The 24,009-nt window shown below is 31.8% G+C and overlaps 1 protein-coding gene across 1 annotated transcript; it reads right to left on the bottom strand.

The window, feature by feature from the left end:
* Positions 1-970: 970 nt before the first annotated feature.
* LOC129957544 (techylectin-5A-like) lies at positions 971-23,797 on the bottom strand. The gene is made up of 7 exons (XM_056069898.1): positions 23,682-23,797; positions 9,571-9,734; positions 6,658-6,789; positions 6,214-6,404; positions 3,874-3,976; positions 3,627-3,791; positions 971-1,585 (listed from the first exon to the last, which is right to left on the bottom strand). Coding segments are annotated over exons 1-7 (993 nt in total). The 5' UTR covers positions 23,684-23,797; the 3' UTR covers positions 971-1,349.
* Positions 23,798-24,009: the final 212 nt, after the last annotated feature.

Below are 24,009 nucleotides of genomic sequence, written 5' to 3'. Positions count from 1 at the left end.
GTTACTTGTCTACGACTCCGACTACATTTCCGATCACGATTCATTGCAGCTTGAGACTGCCGTCCTTTTATACTTCTCGGGAGGAGAGCTGAGAATCTTCTAGGCAAAGCAGACGTATCTCGGTTCCTAATGGACGGATTGTTAAAATTCTCGAAGTTTCCAGCATTATCTATTTTGTCACAAAATTCGTCGCCAAATGATCGCCAAGCTCTGGTATCACTGGTGCGGCACTCGAGCAGCATCCAATACAGATGAATGTAAATCAGTCTTTCCGATGAAAGACCTAACCGTGGAGGGAAGCAACTTTACAGGCTTATAACAATATACATTTGCTAAGAAAAGGGTATGTTATTAAAGGTTTACAAATTAGCCGTTGGACCCTGATTAGAGTATGTATCCTTTATATATTAAACCGTGTTTGCCTTAAATAAAATGGATTTATTGAATTTATAATATCGATATTATCATAGAAAACACTTTCTTGCATTTATTTTGAAGAAAATATCATATCATATCTTTGAGAAAAGTTTATTTTTCCCATGCGCGCGTAACATGCTCGTGCAGGTTAAATTTTATTTTTATTTTGTGCGAAATAAAATCTTGAAAAAAAAAATGGTTAAAATATTTTTTTAATCCATTAAAATTAGAAACTTATTTTATAGGTTAAAAAATTACTATCATTGGAAAGATAATTTTCTGAACGCGAAGAAGATGTGAAAATCCTTTTTGTGCTGTAATATTTTCTGAAGTTTTCGTGGAAAGGTTCCAAAATTTTGCTTTACTTTTTAATTAATGAAAATTCTAAATAAAATTTCAAAAAAATTTGTCTTCACGTGTACATTTCCATTCTTCAAAGTATGTATGTTCATCTTTATTATAAATAGTGCTAGAGAAAAGATTTTATTAATATCTTTGAAATGCATTGACATAATTATTACTCGAATTCTGTCAGAACCAAATAAATAACTGATTTAATTCCAGATGTTTTTATTGATAAATGTTAAAAATGGATAATACATAAGAACCAAGTCTTCGATAAGTCATTGTGCTCTAGACAAATAAAACTGATTTAATTCCAGATGTTTTTATTGATAACTATTAAAAATGGGTAATACACAAGAACCAAGTCTTCAATAAGTCATTGTATTCTAGATAAATAAAACTGATCTAATTCCAGATGTTTTTATTGATAACTGTTAAAAATGAATAATACATAAGAACCAAGTCTTCGATAAGTCACTGTGTTGTAGACAAATAAAACTGATTTAATTCCAGATGTTTTTATTGATAACTATTAAAAATGGGTAATACACAAGAATCAAGTCTTCAATAAGTCATTGTTATCTAGTTCATCTAATCTTCATTTCTATCGCTAACAAAGGGTCATAGTTTGTCCAAGGGTACCAGTTGACCAATTTCTTGTCATCGTTGCCCCCTGGGAAGTTCACCCCATTAGGGTTACTGCGAGAGCAGTCTCTGTACCACCATCCACCCCTTTTCTCTTCCGTGCACACGTGATCAGCTAGGTCGTTCCTTTTATCCTTTGTAGAAAATTTTGTGTTGTCTGCATCTCTGATGCCATCCCCTAAATAAATTTCATATCGATTATTAAAAATATTCCTGCATTTAGCGCGTTTACATCGGGACAATCGATGGGAGCAATAGGAAGTCACATGGTCCCATCTAGCCAATCATCGCTGATCCTATCGATAATCAGAATATATGTGAGAGTTGACAGGAGCTGCTAATCTAATAGTTCTCAAATTCCGTACGGCGCATGTTACGTCACTGATTATGCCATGATTGTTTGGTGCCTAAATTTGCAAATGAGAGTTCGACAGTGAGTAAGTAAGACGTGCCGTCCTCATTATTTACCTTTTTAGGTGTTAGGATAGTTAATTAATGTTTCTCTCCTGTTTCAATTTATATGTCGTTTCTTAATAAATATAGGCTAAGTATTAATGCTGGTCGTTGCCTTTGCTCACATATAGGTGCAGTCGTCAACAAAACAAACGGGACAACTCTGTAACATTTTGATTTATTGTCGCATCTTCACAAAATTGGTGTCAGTGGAAATGGATTAAAGGGACAGGTTTGTTGAGATTGACAAACTGATCAACTAAGTTAATTAACATGGTTTGTGCTTATACATTTATACAGCAGCGATAACATATACACAATATATATATATATATATATATATATATATATATATATATATATATATATATATATATATATATATATATATATATATATATATATATATATATATATATATATATATATATATATATATGCTAAATGCGAGTCAGTTTAAATCTTTAAAAGTTACTAAAACAATGAAAAATGTAATAATAAAATATATTCAAAAAGTTCGTTAAAATATCTATTAAAATTAGAGAAAAAATAATTTCACGAATAGTTTTTTTAAAATTTTAAATATGGAAATAGTACTTGAGCAATTATATCCTCTACAGATATCGAAAATAAATATATACATTATTTTTTATTAAAAATCTATTTTGTATTTTGAAAGTTCCTTTTTTTTAATATGCCCATATTATCCAAATAGCAACTACGGCTCAAATTTCATAGCTCTAGGTCAAACAAAAAACAGAAACAATTTTTTTTTTCATCAAAAATCTCTTAATTTAAAGATAAGTATGTAAGTTTATAAGCATTATCATGTCGAAAGAAATGAAGTTAAATAATAGATGAAGAAATTTCAAAATGCCACAAAGAAAGTAACTAATTATTCCCTTACAGATCAATACCTATCAGGTAGTAAAATATTTAGGTTTAAACCATAACAAGGTTAAATCAAATCAACAATAAGGCTTCGGAGATTAAGGACCTTCGAGTCCAGGTGCTCCGCCAAAATAATCATAACGTCGTCGAAAGTAACTAATCGTATAATCGAAATCGCATCTTTTTGTGCCTGTTTTAAGATATATTCGGGATTTGAGCACAAAAATGTGTGTCCTTTATATAATATGTTCGAATTTTAGACTGTTCATTAATCATTCATTCATTTATTGCCGATCTTTTCAAGAACAGAGATGCAAAAATGAATCTATTTGATAACGATTGCGAAAATGTAAATACCCTGTCATTCATTTTTTGACTACTAGAAAATTGTAACTGAAACTTAACAGTTATCCCATTATAACAACAAAACGAGATAATGCTGTAACAAATTTAAATACCATGTTTTTTCCCATTATTTTCCATCATAACAACCAATAGTAATGATCCAGGACATTTAAATACCCTAAGGTATTTTTCCTCTCTGTTGAAGAAGGTGCTCCAAACTTACCAGCTATCTTATTATAACAACCAAAACTGGGTAATGATTCATCACATTTTAACATCATGGGGTTTTTTCTATTAATATTTTTCAACTCAACAGTAGTCCCATTATAACAACTAAATTAGATAATGATCTAGCAAATTTAAATATCGCGAGATCTCTCTTTCAATCTCTACTGGAAAAACTGCTCCAGAAATTACCGGCTGAATCATTAAAATTACAGCTGACTCATTAACCAAAATTGGATAATGATCTTGGAGGAAATTTAAATATGGTGCTCGTTTCATTACTACATAAAGCCGTCCCAACTTACCAGCTGTTCCATTATAGCTACCAATATGCAGTGTATATCCAGCACTTTCATCCTCGATCCAAAAAGAAGAATAAGTGGCGTCGCGCCTTTCTCCACTCACGTTCCACATATCAAAGCGCAAGGAGTATTGCTTCTGACTGGTCAGGGCAAATATGATGTCATTTCCTGAAAAATTCATTCAAAAGTTCTCAACAACTCTACATTTCTTTCATATTAAATGATAAACTCTAACATTAAAATGACTCACCTAACCAAAACTCGTCTTTTTTGCTTCCAAATCCACGTTTATAAGTTTGCCAATCTCGATAAAAATCAGTTTTGTTTTCAGTATCTGTTCTTCTCTGGATTAGCTGAAATTAGACATTATATATGCATATATATAACTTAGTTTCCATGCCTGAAAAGAATATAAATTTGAAATGAACTTCAATATATATTTCCATGGGAGAGTATGATTTGCACATGGGGAAGAAAGGCGGAACACATCTGTTCATACCAGACCACAAGAGCGAAAGTGCGAGAAGTTTTTCTCTTATTCTTTTACTAAGAGATTCTATTAGGGATTTCTTTGACAAGTGTCCATTCAGGAAAGGGAGTATTAGGTGTCTTTAAAAAAAAATGTCGTGTGTGTTAGATATTTTTATCCCATCGCTCGTAGCGCAAGAACTGCAATGGTCATCAACTCTTTAGAGCGCGTGTCAGTAGTAATTAAATTAAAAAGTGTGGTTTAAAGGGTTAAAAAGTTTCAGAAAATAAAATAAAATTTTAGAATAAGATAACTTGAGCTAATTTAAGATGAAAATGAGAAATTAATTACGATTTAAATGAGATTAAGGTACATATATATATTAAAGAATCGGATACCCTTTTTTATATTTAGCATAAAATCCACAGATTTTGAACATCAAAATATCATAATTTATTAATTTTTATCCAAACGGGCAGAGCTAAATTGTACTCACTTCAACACATGGCAAGTAAATAGTCGGATTATTCTCCCAACAACTTTTTCGTATGCATATGTAATATGGTGTGTTTTTTTGTTCAGCCATTGCAGAATAACGAAGAAAAAAGAGTAAGAAGAAAAGAGTCGAGATTTTGACGAATGTCCCCGCTTCAGACCTCCCTGAGTTTTTCGAAAAACATATTTTTGGAAAATGTGCGTCTGTCTGTCTGTGCGCTCATCCAACTGGTTATATAACTCACTGTTAAGCCCCATTCCAATGACCTGTGAGCGTCCGGAGACAGGCACACTTTCCCCTCTCTTGTTGTTTCTCAGGGTTCTTTGATGTCTGTTCAGTTTACCGACAATTTGATGGGAAACTCGGACCGACCTTCACAGGCGAGGATGGTCATACAATGGGTCAGTTGGCATATTTATGACCAAATCCGTAAGGCTACAGGTCATCGGAACGCGGCTTTATAGCCACGTGATGGCGTTATGTTATGTCTGTTTGTGACAAAGATAACTCAAAAACGCTTTGAGCTAAAAGGGAGGAATTTAGTACAACTGTCTTTATACCAAATTTATAGATTTCTATCCAATTTTGAGCAAACTCCGCTCAGAGGAATTCTGTCTGCTCGGTTGTTCGAATATAATTTAACACAATGGCTACAAAACGATATATAGATAAATAAAATTCGATACACAGAATTCACATCTATAGTCTAGACAACTTTCAAATTTTAAGTCAAATCCAACAAGGAATTGACCGTCTGTCATCTGAGCTTTCAGAAAAATATCTAAACTCGATAACTCAAAAAAGGAACGACTTAAATGTATCAAATTTGGTATAGGATTTTGGGACTACAAGTGTAGTTTTGAATTAATTTTTGTTGTTTCTAATGACACTTGTCATAGACAAGCCCACACTTTTGGAAGTCAGTGATTTTAAGCCAAGGGCACGTCTCTTGTTTTTCAGTAGCACCATCAAGGGCAAAAAGTACGACTTAATTACACACACGTCACAACCCTTTTTATGAGGCGGCATTCATTCATGCATTTCATCCACAGATCGTAATTTAGACCTGAATCAGAGAAAGATCACCCCTGATCCAGTACCCCTAGTGGTATTACTCTCGACATGATGGACTTTGTGACCACGACAGATTTATACGCGTGTCAGCCATCACAGACGCGGGAAGTCCAAGGCGTCTAAAACAAAAATTCGATTTTCGGATATCATTAACCGTATGTCACATATTAATCGTCAAAATGCTTAGTTCCCGCCAAAGATTAATATTTCGTAAATATTTTACGCCAATTCCATGGGATGCTTTTGCTGGGATAACATCATCATTAGAGAATATGCGAGAAAGTTTTGAGAAGACCAGTCGCACTGGTTTCGAAATTATTATCAAATCAATTAATAATACTAGATTCGTCCGATAAAGATTTATGATTGAAAAAGATAAACAAGCTCTGTGAAGACTTTGTTTGAAATATTAGTGCAATACAGGGTTATCAGCTGCATTCTCAGAAATGTCATTCAAACATTAGCTCAAAACAGCTGGAATTATTTGTTGTTAGTTAGGAATATGAAAACTAGTTTTATATTAGTTTGAACATAGAAGATAGTCGCTTTACCGTCCATCCTCCGCCATCTGTGTCCATATCGCAGTATACTAGTACCGGCTTTTCCTGAATGATCCGGTGTCTGGGCCATATAATGTATACACCAGATCTATCATTCCCGTTTTCCAAAAGTTCTGCGCAGTCAGCAGGTCTCTTGTGGCGAACAACTTCAACAATAACTTCTGTGACGTTGTTGGTCACTTCTATAAGTAGAAATTTATTTCAATAATCTAGTCTGTATTTTATAAAATTTTGCTAACAAAATGAACCAATAAATGGCTGTTGTATTTTAGAATAATAACTGGCGGGATTTCTAAATTATGAGAATTGATGGAACTATAAAAAAAAAGTCTTACTTTGATCTTATGATTTGTTATATCCGAATATAATTTTGAAAATTTACTTACTCTTTTTTTAACTAAAAAAAATCGTGCTAAACAGAAGTGATGTACGTACCGCAAGTTGAGTCATCGAAGTAATTAGATCCAGCTTCATCTATCAGATTCTTCGCAACATCCAAGTAAGCTGAAACTTTTTCCTTTGCTCCGCATTCACTAGAATTTGTTGAATTATTGTTGAAATCGTTATCTGAAATATAACCGTACAATTAACAAACTATGGGCATTGAAATTTTATGAGCATGTTATTGAAGACAGAAAATACAATATCAAAATAATATTGAAATTGGAACTAGTGTGAGCATTGTAATAGTTATTCCAATATAACAATCTACTAGAGAAGTGTTGGTTGACTTTTTTTTAAATTCATGAGCTGTGAAAACTTTACAATCATTCCAAACCTAATTCCTTAGAGAAAATTTTGCTGCACTTACAAATGTACAGAAGACAATTGCATTTATGTAGAAGCTTTACAAATTGAAATCTCGAATTTCCAGCAATTAACAAGTTCATCACCATAATTGATGCCTGTGATGCGAACTATCTAATAGAGATGCATAATAGACGATTTTTTGAATAACAAATAATTTTGCTACTGTTATTTTTAAATATGCGTTCCAAATATCTGTTATTTTAATCATATTATTAATTAAAAATTATTACTTAATATTAAATATAAAATTTATTAATTGTAATTAATATTTAATGTACTAATTTTAGTAACGTGTGATTGAATTCATTTATCTATTTCAGCTCACTTCTTAAATTTGATTTTTTTTTCTCAAAACTATTTATTTAATTTCTTTATTGGAGTAAACCATTTTCTGAAAAATTTGAATTAAATATATATGTCATTTCATTAAATTGTTTACTTTAGTTCTATATTCTACCGACGCCAGCAGAAAACGGAATATATGCAAAATCAAGTCATAAGCAATTAAAAAGGATTTATATGGAATAGTGAATCATCAAATGCGAATATCGGAAAGTTAAGGTTACTCTCATGAAGTGGAGCGGCGACTTCACACTTTAAAGTGAAATCACCGCTCCGATAAATTTCAGTGATATGCAATTCAATGATACGATAACCCCAATAACCGGCCCATTCACTTTTCAATCCATTCACAGATTTCTCCTTTTCTGTTTTGTTTGAGAGCTTCCATTGAACAGATCGTATCGATTGTTATTTTCCAATGAAGTCACCGCTCCGGTATATTTCAGTGATATCGTATCGATTGTTACTTTCTATCGTGATCCAAAACCTGTAATCGAAATATCACCAGTAAGATCGTATCAAGGATTTAAATCACACCCCTCTTTGAAAAGTATTGAATCACTGGTATTTGTGCTTTTTGATATTGGTTACGCAATAACCGCTTGTAAAATATTTGTCATCCCTACTATCTAATATAAAGCTCACTCATTTTCTTTCTTTTTATTGAGGTAGAGAAGAAAATGTCTATCAGATAGTATGTATGAATTACAGGTGATTCACGCGCTGAGCAACTCTTCTGAACAATTCTATATTCGCTGAGAACTTTTGTTGCCACGCGAATATGGCATCATGGCAGTCAACGGGGCATGTGGTTATATTGAATGCATACATTGTCAACGTGGCAGTAGCCATATTCAAAGCATTCATATTCGATGCATTCAAGTGGCAACGTGGCATCATGGCAGTGAACTAATATGGCTGTGACATGACGTGACAGTCATGTGTTAAACAATGTATTCATTCATGCAATGGGTTTCATCATTTCCTTTGCATTTAAAATGCAAAGAAATGATGGAAGAAATCTGTTTTGAATTATTATTGGGAATTTGCTTATCCTCTTATGTTTTATCAACAGGACATTTTAGTAAATTGGCCCTATGAGAAAGAGCCATTGAACTTATTAACATTTCTTGGAGTCAGTCATACTTTCTCCATCAGTGAGCTGATTTCACCAGTTGGTTTTGTAATACAGAAGTTGGACGGAAACGTTTTATTGAGGCGGTAGAGGGCTCTGTAATAAATAGATTTTTTGATATGAATTTTGAAGAATACACATCATTATACTAACACGATCTATGACGTGCATTTTATGTATGGGGCAAGCAAGATGTCTTGTAGAAACATACCGAATGGGTGGCTGCTAAGCCATTTATATTAGAATACATTTGCATTCTATTTTTGATTAACATGAAAGCTATTCTGAGGCGGATCTTGCAATTTTCAGCCTTGGTTAGATGACTAGAAGGACATTTGAATCAGCGCCTGCTCTTTAAATCTCGACCTTCCACAGCATAGATAGATTTAAAGTACACTAGGATAGTTTAAACAAGCGTTTCTTCAGTTCAGTTGAATTGAGCTTCGAATCTAGAATCTTCCGAGCTCGAAGTCCTGGTCATAGTTTACTCAACAAATTCGGTAAAATGTTTGGTTCTATTAAGTAATTGGGTGCTATTCCAGTCCAAACACTCATGTTGATTCTTTGGTAAGTATATGGGTCAGATACTACAAAGATTATCATGCGCTGAAAGTGATAAAAATAGCTCGACAAAGCTCAACAAGCTCGGTAAAATGCGTGGTCTTTTTAAGTAATTAAGTGCCATTCCAATCCAAATATTTGTGTGGATTCTTTGGTTAATATACATTAGTCATAACTGACTAATGAAGCATCGCTTTATAAATGAGGCTTTGTTATCAATGACTACTATATCATAGTCCCATTCTAAAAACATACGTTACACAATCGATTTATTACGGTCTCCTAAACCTATCTTTAAATTTGCGCCAGCAATAACAAAATCATCTTTTATAATTAGCCTCAATTAGAATTAGTTACAGATATCATAAGTAAATAGCAGTTTTTTGTCAATCGGATGATAATCTATTATAATTAATCATCCAATGAATCAATTTTACAATGGAAACAAATTCACAGATTCTACGAGCAAAATTAAGCATTGTAATTTTTTGGATGCTCACCACAAGTTGGGTGAAGGTTTTTTGCTTTGTTGATTGATTCTTTCGCAAGATCCAACAACGCCTTTTGCTTTTCCTTTTGTTCACATAATGATGAGTTTGTCTCTGCTTTCACGATGGTTAGTAGGGTCAGGAGAACCACCCCAAAATAAACACTTGACTTATACCTAAAATTAAAAGCAAATAAAAATTAGAACATGAAAAAAAATGTTCATGAAAGAGGCATATATAGATAACAATTTAAAAAAAATGAATGATTCTTGTCTTTCTGAAAGAAGAAAATGAGTGTAACCATATCACTATAAATTTAGTAGGTTCGTTTGTTAATTTATGTTTCAAGAATTAAAAAACTGGTATATAAAAGGAGCTATTAGACACTAAAAATTGTAAAAAGATACTATATTATTTTTATAAATAATACAAATATTTTTATTAAAGCAATTTTCAAACAAACGTATATGGTATTAAGATACTTTCTTCGTCATTATTGCTAAATGGTATTAATTGAGATATCTTTATATAGATAGATAGAAAGATTTCATATATATATATATATATATATATATATATAGAGAGAGAGAGAGAGAGAGAGTTTTAATTAGTGGCCATTACCATTCCACTGTTATACTGAATGCATCCAATTCAATTTAGTTTTATTGTATTGTAATAGATGGCACCACGGGTTCTACTAATCGAAAGTGCTAGGTCACGTGACCATAAATTTGAAAAGGCGAGCTGTTGGCATTAGCTCGAGAGCAGAGCGGAGAAGGAGAGGTGTTACATAGCTTAGCTATGAGCAGACATCTTGTTAGGCTTCGCCCTTGGTGCCATCTAAATATTTTACTTCTAACTTTAATGTAAATAATGTTTCCCGTCCTAATTGTTAATGTCCTTTTAATTTTGTTTACTGTAAATAAACTATTTGTTTTACTTTAAAAGTTTCTTAATCAGTACCCTAGACACTGATCCAAATGGGATTGAATGGGCATTTTGTCCCACCCAGTCCTACAAACTTGGGGGCCCGGCCCGGATTTTGAATCATCGTTAAAGAAAACTCCAGCATCCAGTCTCCTCTTCAAATAAGTATACAACGGAAGGGTTCCCACCTGTGCAACGGAAGAATGTGTGTTCTTGCATATCAAATGTCAAAAGCGTCATCAGTGAAAAAATTGTGTCTCAAAAGCATCATCAGTCAAAAAATCTTACCTGGAAAGCATCATCAACGGAAAAATTATCGAAGCATCGAAAAGAAGTGTGCACCGCCGAGTAAAATATAAAACGTTGTGTCGTCGCATACAGCTACTGAGCAAGATTCGCGTAAGTACTTTGAAATATTTTGTCTACGTTCCAGAATTGAATCGCCGACCTGAAAGTAATCTATTGACGCTCTCCAGTTCTTTTTATTTAAATATATGTAACAATCCATTTGTTTAAATCCATTGATAACTGTTGTGTATAAAAATTTCAGATTCATTAATGTGTTTGATATATATAGTAACAGATTTCAGTTTTGTTTTTGAAGTGTCTATTCTATAATAAACGTAGGGAAATTAATTATAAGTAAACTATTGATTAATTAAAAATTATTATTTTATTGAAAAAAAAATATTTTTTCTGTTTTGAGTTCTGAATTTAACTTGTTTTTTTTTTTTGAAATTTGTATGCACTATTCTGTTTTTCTATGATTGATATTCGAGTTTGATTTTTGTTAACCCGGCACAAGCTAAGAATCCGTTCAGGAGCATACGCCGGAAAAACAAACCTCATTCCTTCCTCCCTTCCAATCGCCGAATCAACGGCAGGGCAATGACCTCGAGTGGCGCGCCTTAGGATTCCAGAGTCCAAATCAAGAGTTCCACTTGTATGAAATCTTTTTTCTTATTATTTGTGTATATTATTTTATGCTATATTTTTGTACGTGTATTTATTCATTCCGATATCCTTAAAAACGAAACGAAAGTATATATATATGTATCGTGTTGAAGAAACTTAACTGACATTCAAATAATTTTTCCTAGCTGCATAAATGAATATTAACGAAAGAGATTTTTTTTAATATTTTACTTGTGATCTCAAATGAAATATCCGATATTCTTACTATTTGAAATTTATTGCTGAAAGTTAATCATGGTTTTCTAATAAAGTATTTTATCTTCTATTCATTCAATAGCATTTTGAATTAAGGAAACCAGTTGAATTGTTAAACACATTTGTTTTATATATCAATGTTGTAGATAATTCATTCACTTTCGGTTTAAATTCGAACAATATTTTTGATTTAATTTTGAATTTTGCTTATATTTTGAATTAATTTTGAATTTTGCTTATATTTTTGATTTAATTTTGAATTTTGCTTATATTTTGAATTAATTTTGAATTTTGCTTATATTTTTTACTTAATTTTGAATTTTGCTTATATTTTGAATTGATTTTGAATTTTGCTTATATTTTGAATTGATTTTGAATTTTGCTTATATTTTGAATTAATTTTGAATCTTACTTTTATTTTGATTTAATTTTGAATTTTGCTTATATTTTGATTTAATTTTGAATTTTGCTTTTATTTTGATTTAATTTTGAATTTTGCTTATATTTTGAATTAATTTTGAATTTTGCTTATATTTTTGACTTAATTTTGAATTTTGCTTATATTTTGAATTGATTTTGAATTTTGCTTATATTTTGAATTGATTTTGAATTTTGCTTATATTTTGAATTAATTTTGAATCTTACTTTTATTTTGATTTAATTTTGAATTTTGCTTATATTTTGATTTAATTTTGAATTTTGCTTTTATTTTGATTTAATTTTGAATTTTGCTTTTATTTTGGATGTAATTTTGGGCTTTTCTACTTTACAATTGTTTTATTGTCACTAGCATTATTTTGAAAGTTATTATCAGTGTCATTTTTTTCAATCTATAATTTCAGAGTGGAACTGTTTTAAAACTAATTTGTGCATTTTGAGATATAGTTTTAAGGAATTAGTTTTAAATTTCCCAAAGATTAATTTTTAATTTCAAGTTTGAAGCGAAACTAATCTAATTTGGCATTTAATCGAATACGCCAAAGCATAGAGAATTTTAGATACATTTCAAAATTAATACAGTTCTTTGGCACCAGGTCCCTTTTTCTCCTAAAATGGCTTTCTTACTAAAAGGCAAGAAAGAAGATTTAATTGCTCTCGCGAAGCAATTCGGCGTATCTGTTGAATCCGACTTGACGAAACCCAAAATTAAAGATCTGATTTTGAAAAGCGAAGATTATGATGAGGAAGATGCCAAAGTGATGTTAGATAGTATCATTGAGGACAGACATCTAGCAGAAGTAGAAAAACAAAACGAAAGAGAAGAGCGGTTGCGGAAGGAGGAACGTGAGCACGAACTTGAGAAGTTGAGAATCCAAGCTCAAAGAAATGTTGGTCATGGAAACTCGGCAGATACTTCAATTACGAATAAGGCTTCGCAAGAGATGTTCCACCGATTCAACATGAAAGATGACATAAGTTTAAATTTAACGCTATTTGAGCACCATGCCAATTTGGCGTTATTGCCAAAAGAGCAATGGGTCCAGAAGCTACTAGGATTAATTCCTCTGGAGATTGCTCATTTAAGAAACCTGAGAACATCGAGAACCTGAGGAAAAATCGAACGATTACGAACATGTGAAGAATCTGTTGTTACAGAGATTCAAGTTGTCACCGGAGAAACTTCGACAGTTGTTTGTTTCACACCAAAAATCTCCTGAGAAAACATGGCAAGATTTCTATCATGAATTGCAGACTTATTTTGATGGATGGGTAACAGGGCTGAAAATAGACACCTACGAGAAGTTACGTGAACTTATTATCGCTGACCAGATGAAACGGAAGGCACCACCAGAGTTACAGAATCACTTTCTTGATGAGTGGTCATCCATAAATTCACCTGCTGATGTGGCGAGAAAATTCGAGCAATATGACGATGTCAGGAGGACATTGAAACCAAAAGCATCAGATCTATTTTTCAGAAGGAAAGATGAAGTTCAAGGAGCAAATAAATTTCAGAATTACCCACGAAGACCAGCGAATTTCCGGGATGGAAATAACAAGTTCGAGAAGAGACCTTTGCAGCTAAATAGAAACTCATGCGTCGAGAAGAATAAACCATGGAGACCTGTGAATTGTTGTTACTGCCAGACACTAGGACATTTTGGCGTAGATTGTCCACGACGACCCAAAAATACGAAAAGTAATAAGCCTTTGGCGCCTATCGTACAAGTTTGCTCTGAACTTTCACGAGAGAAAATGAGAACAAGAAAAGTAGCTTTAAGAAGCAAAACTTTCTATGCATTAATCGACACTGGTAGTTCAGTCACACTCCTCCGAGAAGATATTTGCAAACAAATCATCAAACCTTCAGAACTCTCAAGAGAAACGATTATATTATCTGGTTTAGGAAAATCACAAGTCAAAACAAAAGGGTCATTTCGGCAAGATATCGAATTAGATGGACAAAAATATTCTCTGACATGGCATGTGGTGCCTACGTCATATTTAGATTTTCAGGCAATTATTGGTTCAGACATCTTAGAACAAGCCTCACTTGACTTCGCCAAAGAAGGTGTTAAATTTCGAAGAAGAGAAGACGTAGAAATATTTTCCATGCATGCACAGCTATATGAGGCAAGACCAAAAGATGAAATCGAAATAGAGCACATTTCTAGTCCAGAAGTAAGAAAAGAATTATCGGAGCTAATTTCCAGTTACAAACCAGAAAAAACTGAAAGTACGGATGTATCCATGAGAATTATTTTAAAGGGCGATATTCCAGTCTACCAACCTGCAAGAAGACTCTCATTTCCAGAGAATCAAGCAGTGAATAAACAAATCGACGAATGGTTAGAACAAGGGATAATCAGAACCAGCTCATCTGAGTACGCGAGTCCAATCGTATTAGTAAAGAAAAAAGATGGTACTACTAGGTTATGCATCGATTATAGAAAATTAAACAAAAAGCTCATCAAAGACCGTTTCCCATTGCCGTTAATAGAAGACGTTTTGAATAAACTCCAAGAAGCTAAAGTATACACTACCCTTGATTTAAGAAACGGATTTTTTCATGTCGACGTAAACGAAAACTGTAAACACTTCACGTCTTTTGTAGTTCCTGATGGACAATTCGAATTCAACAAGGTACCTTTTGGTCTGAGTACCAGTCCTAGCGTGTTCCAGAGGTATGTGTACAGTATTTTCCGAGAACTTATGCGTAAAGGCATTGTGATAATTTACATGGACGACTTAATAATTCCAGCTAAAGACGAAATTGAAGGGCTCGAAAAGTTAAAGAAAGTGTTTGAAGTAGCTTCCAAATTTGGCTTAGAAATAAAATTTCAAAAATGTCAATTTCTGCAGAAGAGAGTAGAGTTTTTAGGTCACATCGTCGAAAACGGGACAATCCGTCCGTCAACAGCGAAAACGTTAGCAGTAAAAAAATTTCCAGTACCGACAACGGTCAAACAAGTTCAAAGTTTCCTTGGCCTAACCGGCTATTTTCGCAAGTTCATTCCTCAGTATTCAAAGATAGCAAAACCACTGAGTGACCTGACTAGAAAGGATACTCCATTTGTGTTTAACCAGCCACAATTTGAAGCATTCGAAAAGCTCAAGAAAATATTAACAGAAGGTCCAGTGTTAAATATATTTCGACAAGGAAGAAAAACAGAACTACATACGGACGCAAGTCAACATGGGTATGGAGCCATTTTACTGCAAGAAGGCGAAGATAGAAAACTGCATCCGATCCAATACATGTCTCATAAAACCTCTCCAGCGGAAGAAAAGTATAGTAGCTACGAATTAGAAGTCCTCGCCATTGTCACCGCACTTAAGAAATTTCGCACCTACCTTTTAGGTAATCACTTCAAGATTGTTACAGACTGCTCCGCTTTCCAAAAGACTATGGATAAAAAGGACTTAGTCACTCGAATAGCCAGATGGGCACTTCTGTTAGAAGAGTTTGACTACGAAATTATTCATCGACCAGGTAAAAGAATGCAACATGTAGATGCTCTAAGCAGAAATCCGGTAGCGGTAATATCAAACGAAACTATTACAGAAAGATTGAAAAGAGCCCAGCAAGAGGATGAAAATGTCCAAAATTTCAGATCGGCCATCAGTGGCAGGGTTAATCAAGAAATTTTTTTCGAAAGAAACGAAATTTTATATAAATATGAAAATGGTCGGGAATTAATAGTTGTTCCAAGAGATATGCAAACCGAATTAATCAAACTAGCTCATGAAAAGGGACACTTTTCAACAACTAAGACCGAAGAAATCATCAAGCAAGAATTCTTTATTCCAAATCTAACCAAACGAGTACAAAATGTAATCCTGAACTGTGTATCATGTATACTAGCAAATAAGAAAAGTGGGAAGAAAGAAGGATTTTTAAACCCTATTCCTAAAGAAGATATACCACTAAGTACCTATCATGTCGATTTTATAGGTCCTATGCCATCCACGAACAAGAAATATCAACATATCCTAACAGTTGTTGATGCATTTACCAAATTTACTTGGCTATACCCTGTCAAACCTACTTCTACCGAGGACGCACTTAACAAATTAAGACTACAACAGAAAACGTTTGGCAATCCAAGGAGAATAATTACTGATAGAGGATCAGCATTCACCTCTACAGCCTTTAGTGAATATTGTATCGACGAGAATATCCAGCATTTACAAACAGCAACAGGTGTACCTCGAGGAAACGGCCAAGTAGAAAGAGTGCATCGCACCCTCATACCTGTCTTGACCAAATTGTCAATTGATGACCCTACAAAATGGTACAAGCATGTAGACAAACTACAGAGAGTTCTTAACAGTACCTCAAACCGCAGTACCAAGTGGACACCTTTTGAACTGTTAATTGGCACCACAATGAGGAATAAAGAAGATCTCCGAATACGAGACTTACTGTTGGAAGAATTAATAGAAGAATTACAAGAACAGAGAGATCTACTTCGGCAAGACGCAAAAGCAAACATCCAGAATATACAGGCTGAAAATAAAAAGAACTATGATAAAAAGCGCAAGAAAGCTCCAGTATATCAGAAAGGGGATTTGGTAGCCATTCAACGAACTCAATTCGGGACTGGACTAAAGCTAAGGCCTAGATTTTTAGGACCATATAAAATTATAAAAGTAAAGCCGAAAGACAGGTACGACGTTGAAAAAATAGGCGACCATGAAGGTCCGAATCAGACCACGTCGTCAGCTGATATGATGAAATTTTACTCACCTGGTTGAATAAAGCGAAATCAGGGCGATTGTTAGTAACTATTTTATTCTGTAATATATTCCATTTTTATTTCTATTTTTATATTCTTTTAACATAATTGTGCTTCAATGAATGTGCACGTATGTTTTTTTTCCATGCTCCGTCCATTATATTTTTCTTTTGTAGTGAACTTCTGTCTTGAGTTATCAACAATTATGTAAACTGTGTTTTCCTTTAAATTGTGCATTTATATTTTATACATTTTTTTCAGTTATGCATTTAGCAAATTATTACTACTAGTGTAACGTTCTTCTCTATTAAGAATCAACGTATTTAAAGTGAATTTCTGAATTTGTTTCCTTTAGTAACAGTTTGGCCGAGTGGAATTGAATGTCAATTTTGAGTGCCAGTATGTAAACAACGATGAGGTCATCGTTCTATCAGGATTGGCCGAGTTGTAGAGTTTTAATTAGTGGCCATTACCATTCCACTGTTATACTGAATGCATCCAATTCAATTTAGTTTTATTGTATTGTAATAGATGGCACCACGGGTTCTACTAATCGAAAGTGCTAGGTCACGTGACCATAAATTTGAAAAGGCGAGCTGTTGGCATTAGCTCGAGAGCAGAGCGGAGAAGGAGAGGCGTTACATAGCTTAGCTATGAGCAGACATCTTGTTAGGCTTCGCCCTTGGTGCCATCTAAATATTTTACTTCTAACTTTAATATAAATAATGTTTCCCGTCCTAATTGTTAATGTCCTTTTAATTTTGTTTACTGTAAATAAACTATTTGTTTTACTTTAAAAGTTTCTTAATCAGTACCCTAGACACTGATCCAAATGGGATTGAATGGGCATTTTGTCCCACCCAGTCCTACAAATATATATATATATATATATATATATATATATATATATATATATATATATATATATATATATATATATATATATATATAATATGTAAGCTTATTTTGTTTGAAGCAGAATGCAGGTTTGAAGACATTGAAAAGACATTTTACCTGTTTCAATTAATTTTATTATCCATTCCAGGAAAGCATAATTATTTGCAAGCAGAAACGCGGACAAGGCACGTCCGCCACAGCGCGGCACAAAATCAGAAGTAAGAAAGGAAGAGGGCGAAAACAATCATCACTATTCTTATATAACATGGTATTTCCAGCCACGTGTCAATTGAATACACGTTTTGACCTTTGACACCTTGGCAAGGGCACAGAAGGGATCACTTTCACTTGATACGTAGATTGATTGCGCAGTAATTTTTATACAGCTTCATACGTGGAATGAGATCAGGAAATAAGAGAGTATTTTACTATAGGCTAAATTAAGAGTTTAAAATATCATTATATATATATATATATATATATATATTAAGGATTTCTGATTCGCATGTATAAGCGACTCCATGCCTCAATTTCCTATGCAAATAAGTTTCTTATTCTCGAAGAATACAAGCAGATTATTACATCGTCTAAACATTCGACTTCAGGGTGTAGATGAACTGCCCCGTTTTAGACATTTCGGAAATCTCCAATCTCCAAGTTCGTAATAATGTCTATCGGTTGGTTAGTAACTGCGATGATTCGAAATCCTAGCAAACTAATTGCAAGAATTTTTATATGGAAGCTTTGTTTCAGAACTGAAAAAATAATATCTAAATTAGACTACGCCTATTCCAACAGTTAAAGGAATCATGAATCATCTCAATACGCGAGTTCGCAAATTGTACAGACTAAGTCTACGGCAAAGGATACCGACGTCCTCTGATTGGTTTAAGCCTTGGCATCTTTTTGGCAATGTTTTGCCAAAAAGATGCCATACCGAAATTTATTTTTATAAAATTAAATAAAATATGTGAATTTATCCCCCCACCCTAATTTTTACGGTTTACATGTAATATTAATCTGGAACACATATACAGCAGAAAAAATCAAATCCTGAGACCTAAATTCAGGAAATATAAAAATTACAATTTATTAAAAATATTTTTATGTGCGTTTCTTGTTAATATTATTTTGATATAACTAAAAAAATTAGCTATGGAATCAGATATTCCGTTAAAGCTTACATATTTATAAGTTTTGGGCATTAAGTAATCATCTCCCCATATGTAGTTGATGGGAAAGTAACAAACGTTCAGCAACAAATTTCAATGACTGCATAAATTATCTAATAAAGGTACGAATATCATAGAAAAATAAGATTTATTTAATTGCTGCATCATATGTTTAGTCATTACTTTCATATAGTTTTTATAATTCTGTACATAAACAACATTAGTTACTTGCATTACTAGTATTATTAGTAATATTTATTATTATGATTATTAATTAGTATGAGTAGTATTACTAGTAATATTTAGAGAAAACAACTATATTAATAAAAATGAGATCGTGTTGATATTCACTCGTATCTTCCATAAAACTAATGAAAGGTACAAGGTTTGAACCAAATAAGCGAAAACTACACTATTATGAGTGCAAAGCATTGCCAAAAAGATGCCAAGGCTTAAACCAATCAGAGCACGCCGGTATCCTTTGCCATAGACTTAGTCTATACAATTTGCAAACTCAATACTAACGAAAAATATATATTAAAATTATATCTATCAATGATTTGAGTACGTGATAACTGAAAAACGTGACGTACTAACAAGAAAAATTTCTGTATGTTATCTATATAACGAGATATCAAAATTTGAATAGAATTAGGCAAAAAATATTTCAAAGCACAAACGTCTAATATTTTAGGGTCATACCTGTGAATATTAGCTATAAATATATTCTTAGAATTTTATCTGACTTTTTATTTATGAACATGATGACTTAAAAACTTAACTAGCTAGTTTCACGAAGTTTAGATAGTCCTTGTGTCAGAATTCAGATTTGTGTACCAAATTCATCATCAGGAAGAGGTATTTTTAAATTTTTTATATTTGCAGATTTTTACATGTTCAGGAACTTAGAGGGTAAATGTTATTAAATCGTTCATTTTTATTATAAATATTATATCATGTAATATATTAGTATTTTAAAATTATTTTAATATCTTAATTTGCTTTATCAATTCATTTCGCTTAAATATTTTCTTAAAAGTTTTTAATAAGCTCTGCATGCGAAAGTTTCCATAATTCTTTAACCAATTTTTTTAGTAGCGTGTTGTACGAAGATTTTTAATAAATATTCGAACCGTAACACACAAGGTGTTCACTCTAATAGTGGTCAAAGAACTTATTTTTAAATCAAAATATATTGTGTGTATTTATATTATTTAAAATGAATCTTGTTTTGTTATTCCAGAGCTTTTGTTAATTTGATGCCTGCCGCATTGCTGAGATTATATTGTATTAAAAAATATTGTATTAGTAATAGATACCGTTATGGCTTTAACTAACCAACTAATTATGGCGATTAACCAACTAATAATGATTCATCGCCAAAAAAGACTGGCAAAGATCATCGTGTTTTTCTAATTATTATGTTTGCCATTGACATACGGTTATGGTTAAAGTTTACCAATATCATGCAGTTAATAAACAAGTGCAGAAAAATATTATATATATTTCAAAAACTGATGAAAACTTTCCTTTAATCTAATTAATAGTTATAACTGAAATACTTAAATACGCAACAAATAATTCTAATATTAATCTAGAAATAAACAGATGATTTTTTCCACCAATATAATTTCAACATCAATTGATAAATTCTTAATTTTTATAATAAAAATTTATTATCTACATTTAATAGAAAAAAGAATAATTGCAAGCGATAATTAATTTCTTCAAATATGCTTAAAATGCAGATGACAAATTGCGACCGATTTTTCAGTTTCTTGTAATACGTTAGAAATGCAGACGATAATTTTTTTATTTCTTACGGCTTGATACAATCTTTTGTCATCTGTTTACAGGCTTCACAATTTTCTCAATTATTTTTTAAATAAATCCGAAAATAGAATAACTCTCCGTCAGTTAATGAAAGGAAAAACTCGGAAAGATATTGGAAGAGGATATGATGTTCCTTCAAGAACGCTGCAAAGCTGTCATTCAAAGTAATTTTTATTTTATTTTCTTTAACTAGACTTTTTAAATAAGTAGCATAATTTATACTATTAGCTATTATACAGAAATTGTTTCTAATTTCGATACTTTTTTGTTAAATTTCAAAAAGCTGTATAATTTTTTTCTGTTTTTCAGCAATTCTGTTATTTGCAATTAAATGAAATAGAATTTTAAAGAAATTGACGCTTTATCTTGCCATTCAAAAAGTGTATGTTCAAAAATATCTAACAAAAAGAAAGCATGGGTTTAAAAATTCTTTACCTTTATAATATACTTTAAAAGTGATCAGTGGTGATATACTGTTAGGATGTTCATTCTATTAAACTATTCTAACTATTAAAGCACAATAATCAGCCTATGTTGAGAAAATAACAATCGAAACAAACGCTTTTGGAATAGCTTATATACTAGAAACACAACTCTACCTATTTGCATTTAAAAGTAAAATTTTCTAGTGGAAAAACTCTGGTGGGTATTTATGATAAAAGGGATGAATTTTATTTCAAAGTAATTAAACTTATTAATTGCCATTCTAATTTAAACTCTATAGTTTTCAAAAATTTGATTTTCTCACAATTTAACAGGATTTAAAAAAATTGTAATAGCAAAATTTCTTATATTGAAGCAGCAAACAATCTCATTAAAAACTTAAATTTTAAGGATATTCTCAAAAACTATTGTACTATTGAAGTTTTAATAACAGAAGGTTTACCTATTCTCTAATATATATTCTAATATTTTAACAATTAAAGATATGTTTTCTAGTTTATTCTTTTTTTTAGGTAAATTTCTATAGGGAGACTACCTATTGCAATCGTTCTCATGGCAAGACTTTCGGAAAATTTCTTTAGTTCTTCACTAATCATGATCCCTAAAATCCGAAACCATACTTGTTCAAAAAGTTTATATATATATATATATATATATATATATATATATATATATATATATATATATATATATATATATATATATATATATATATATATAATGATATCTCTTAATCTCATTTAAATCTTAATTAATTTCCTAATTTTTTATCCTAATTTAGCTCATATCAACTTCATTCTAAAATGTTCTCTTATTTCCTTATCGAATTCCATTTTTTTTATTTAATTAAAAATACATGAACTTTGTAAAACTCCTTTAAACAGTAAGTTCTCACGCTCTGAGAGAAGGGACAAAAATTTGTTATGCCTAGCAAATTCTTTTAAAAGATACCAGTATTTTCCCTTTCCTGAGGCTACAAGTGTCACAGCAATCCCTATCACAATCTATCCCTCATAGTATAAAATCACTGGGGGAAAAATATTTCGCTCTCCTTTGCTCTTTTGTCGAGCTTTAGATTAACGTATCTGGTCGTTTTTTTCTTGTACATAAATTATGCCTCCCGGGATGGCATAAAGCGAAGTTTTAAAATTTTCAAAATTGTTTTCTCTCTTCGGCCATGCAACTGCTCAAAATTATGTTTTACGCACACACACAAACACTATATATAACCAAAAATAATAAGCATTATGAAATTATATAGGTTAGTTAGAGTTATTATATAGGTTATTTTTTGTTTTTGCTTATTGGTGGTCGTATTCTTTTAATTTATTGTTTTGTCTCTTTTCTGTAAAAATGGTGCATCTCTTAGGCTTTAATTTCAGGGGATTTTCGGGTCACGAGGGGTCAATACTATTGGATAAAAGTCTGGATTCCTTAAAAAAAAAATCCCTTATTTTGAATCCCTGCCTGAAGGTGACCCTTGAGGAATTTTGTTTGGACTTAACCGGCTTAGGATATGTTGCTAGAAAAGTAAAAATTTCAGATGAGTTCATAAATGGACACCTAGCTCAAAGGGGATGAAAATGGTGGGGGAGTTGAATTTCTCTTTAGCTATAACATTCTTAATATTGAAGATAGAAAAGTAATAGTGCCTCATTAAGAAAAATAACTTTTGTATTAACTGTAATATCACGGGTGTTAAAAAGAAATCTCAGAAATTGGCAGTCAAAAAGTGATTATCAATCTCTAATTTTGACTGTTTCTAACATTAAGATTTTATGTTGCCAATTAAAAAAAAAACGAAATAAAGCTTTTTCTTTTCTTTTATTTACTTAGTTTGAAATTGTTTAAATGCACGTAGAGTAAAGATTAAAAGCTTGAATAAAACCAATCAAATAAAAATAAAGATGAAAAAGTTTTAATGACAACGCTATGTAAAAACGATCAGCTTAAAAATTTTCAGAAGCTGTTAGCTGTTTGTTTTTTAGATCTTTATATATTATTTCAAATGAACTTTGATATTCTGGAGCTTTCGTCAGTTTGATGAACCTTTGGTTTCCTGTCCTCCGCATTACTATGCAAATTTTGATGAGAATCGGTCGGCAAAAATGCATCCACAACATATATTCTCAAAATAGATTCAGTGAAAATGATAAATAAGTTCCAAAGATCTGTACTTTCGGACTCTCACCAATTCTGTAATTTGTAATTACAGAATTGGCATTAAAGGAATTTGAAAATAATAACTGAGATGAAAAGGAATCATCTATTTTCGCTTTCCAGCTTGTCGAGAGGAATTATTAGTTTTTAGATTTTTAAAATTATAGTATTTATCAAAATATAACCCTATCTATCCAATTCTATAAACAAATTCTTATTGAATAATGAATTTTCAATTTCGAAGTTTTCATGTTGAATCAATTAATTGCTTTGAGAGCTAATGTGTATCGATACAACAATTCCTAAAATTTATGGAAAAACATGAATATCATCAACTTACATTTTTGTCAAGTGAATTTCATCAGCGTAGATTCGGTATTTAACTCAAAATTTGAGTGAGTAAATATAAGTAATTTTATTATTTTTATCTTAAGATTAAGCTGCAAAGAAGCTGAAGCTCTTGAGAAACTTCCCATGCTTATCAATTTTGCTGGAAGAAAAAGAATAAACACATATAATTATCTTATTATGGGGCACGTGGAAATACTTATCAATTTCTTTATTTTCCTAATGTTGTGGAATTTGAGATCAATTTATATTTGCTTAAAAAAAAATACGATTACGATGTAGATCAAGTGGGATCGTAAAAAGATCAGCTGCACAAGATA

Source organism: Argiope bruennichi, chromosome 11, assembly GCF_947563725.1.
Source record: "Argiope bruennichi chromosome 11, qqArgBrue1.1, whole genome shotgun sequence".
NCBI lineage: Eukaryota > Metazoa > Arthropoda > Arachnida > Araneae > Araneidae > Argiope > Argiope bruennichi.
The sequence above is the reverse complement of the archived record's forward strand: the minus strand, read 5'-3'. Positions and strand labels throughout refer to the sequence as shown.

What these genes read in the sequence shown, in the direction of transcription:
- LOC129957544 (XM_056069898.1), bottom strand. An exon ending in CTTCGATGACTCAACTTGCG is followed by an intron (nt 6,405 to 6,657) that starts GTACGTACATCA and finishes TTCTACTTATAG; the next exon opens with AAGTGACCAACAACGTCACA. An exon ending in AAAAGACGAGTTTTGGTTAG is followed by an intron (nt 3,792 to 3,873) that starts GTGAGTCATTTT and finishes TGAATTTTTCAG; the next exon opens with GAAATGACATCATATTTGCC.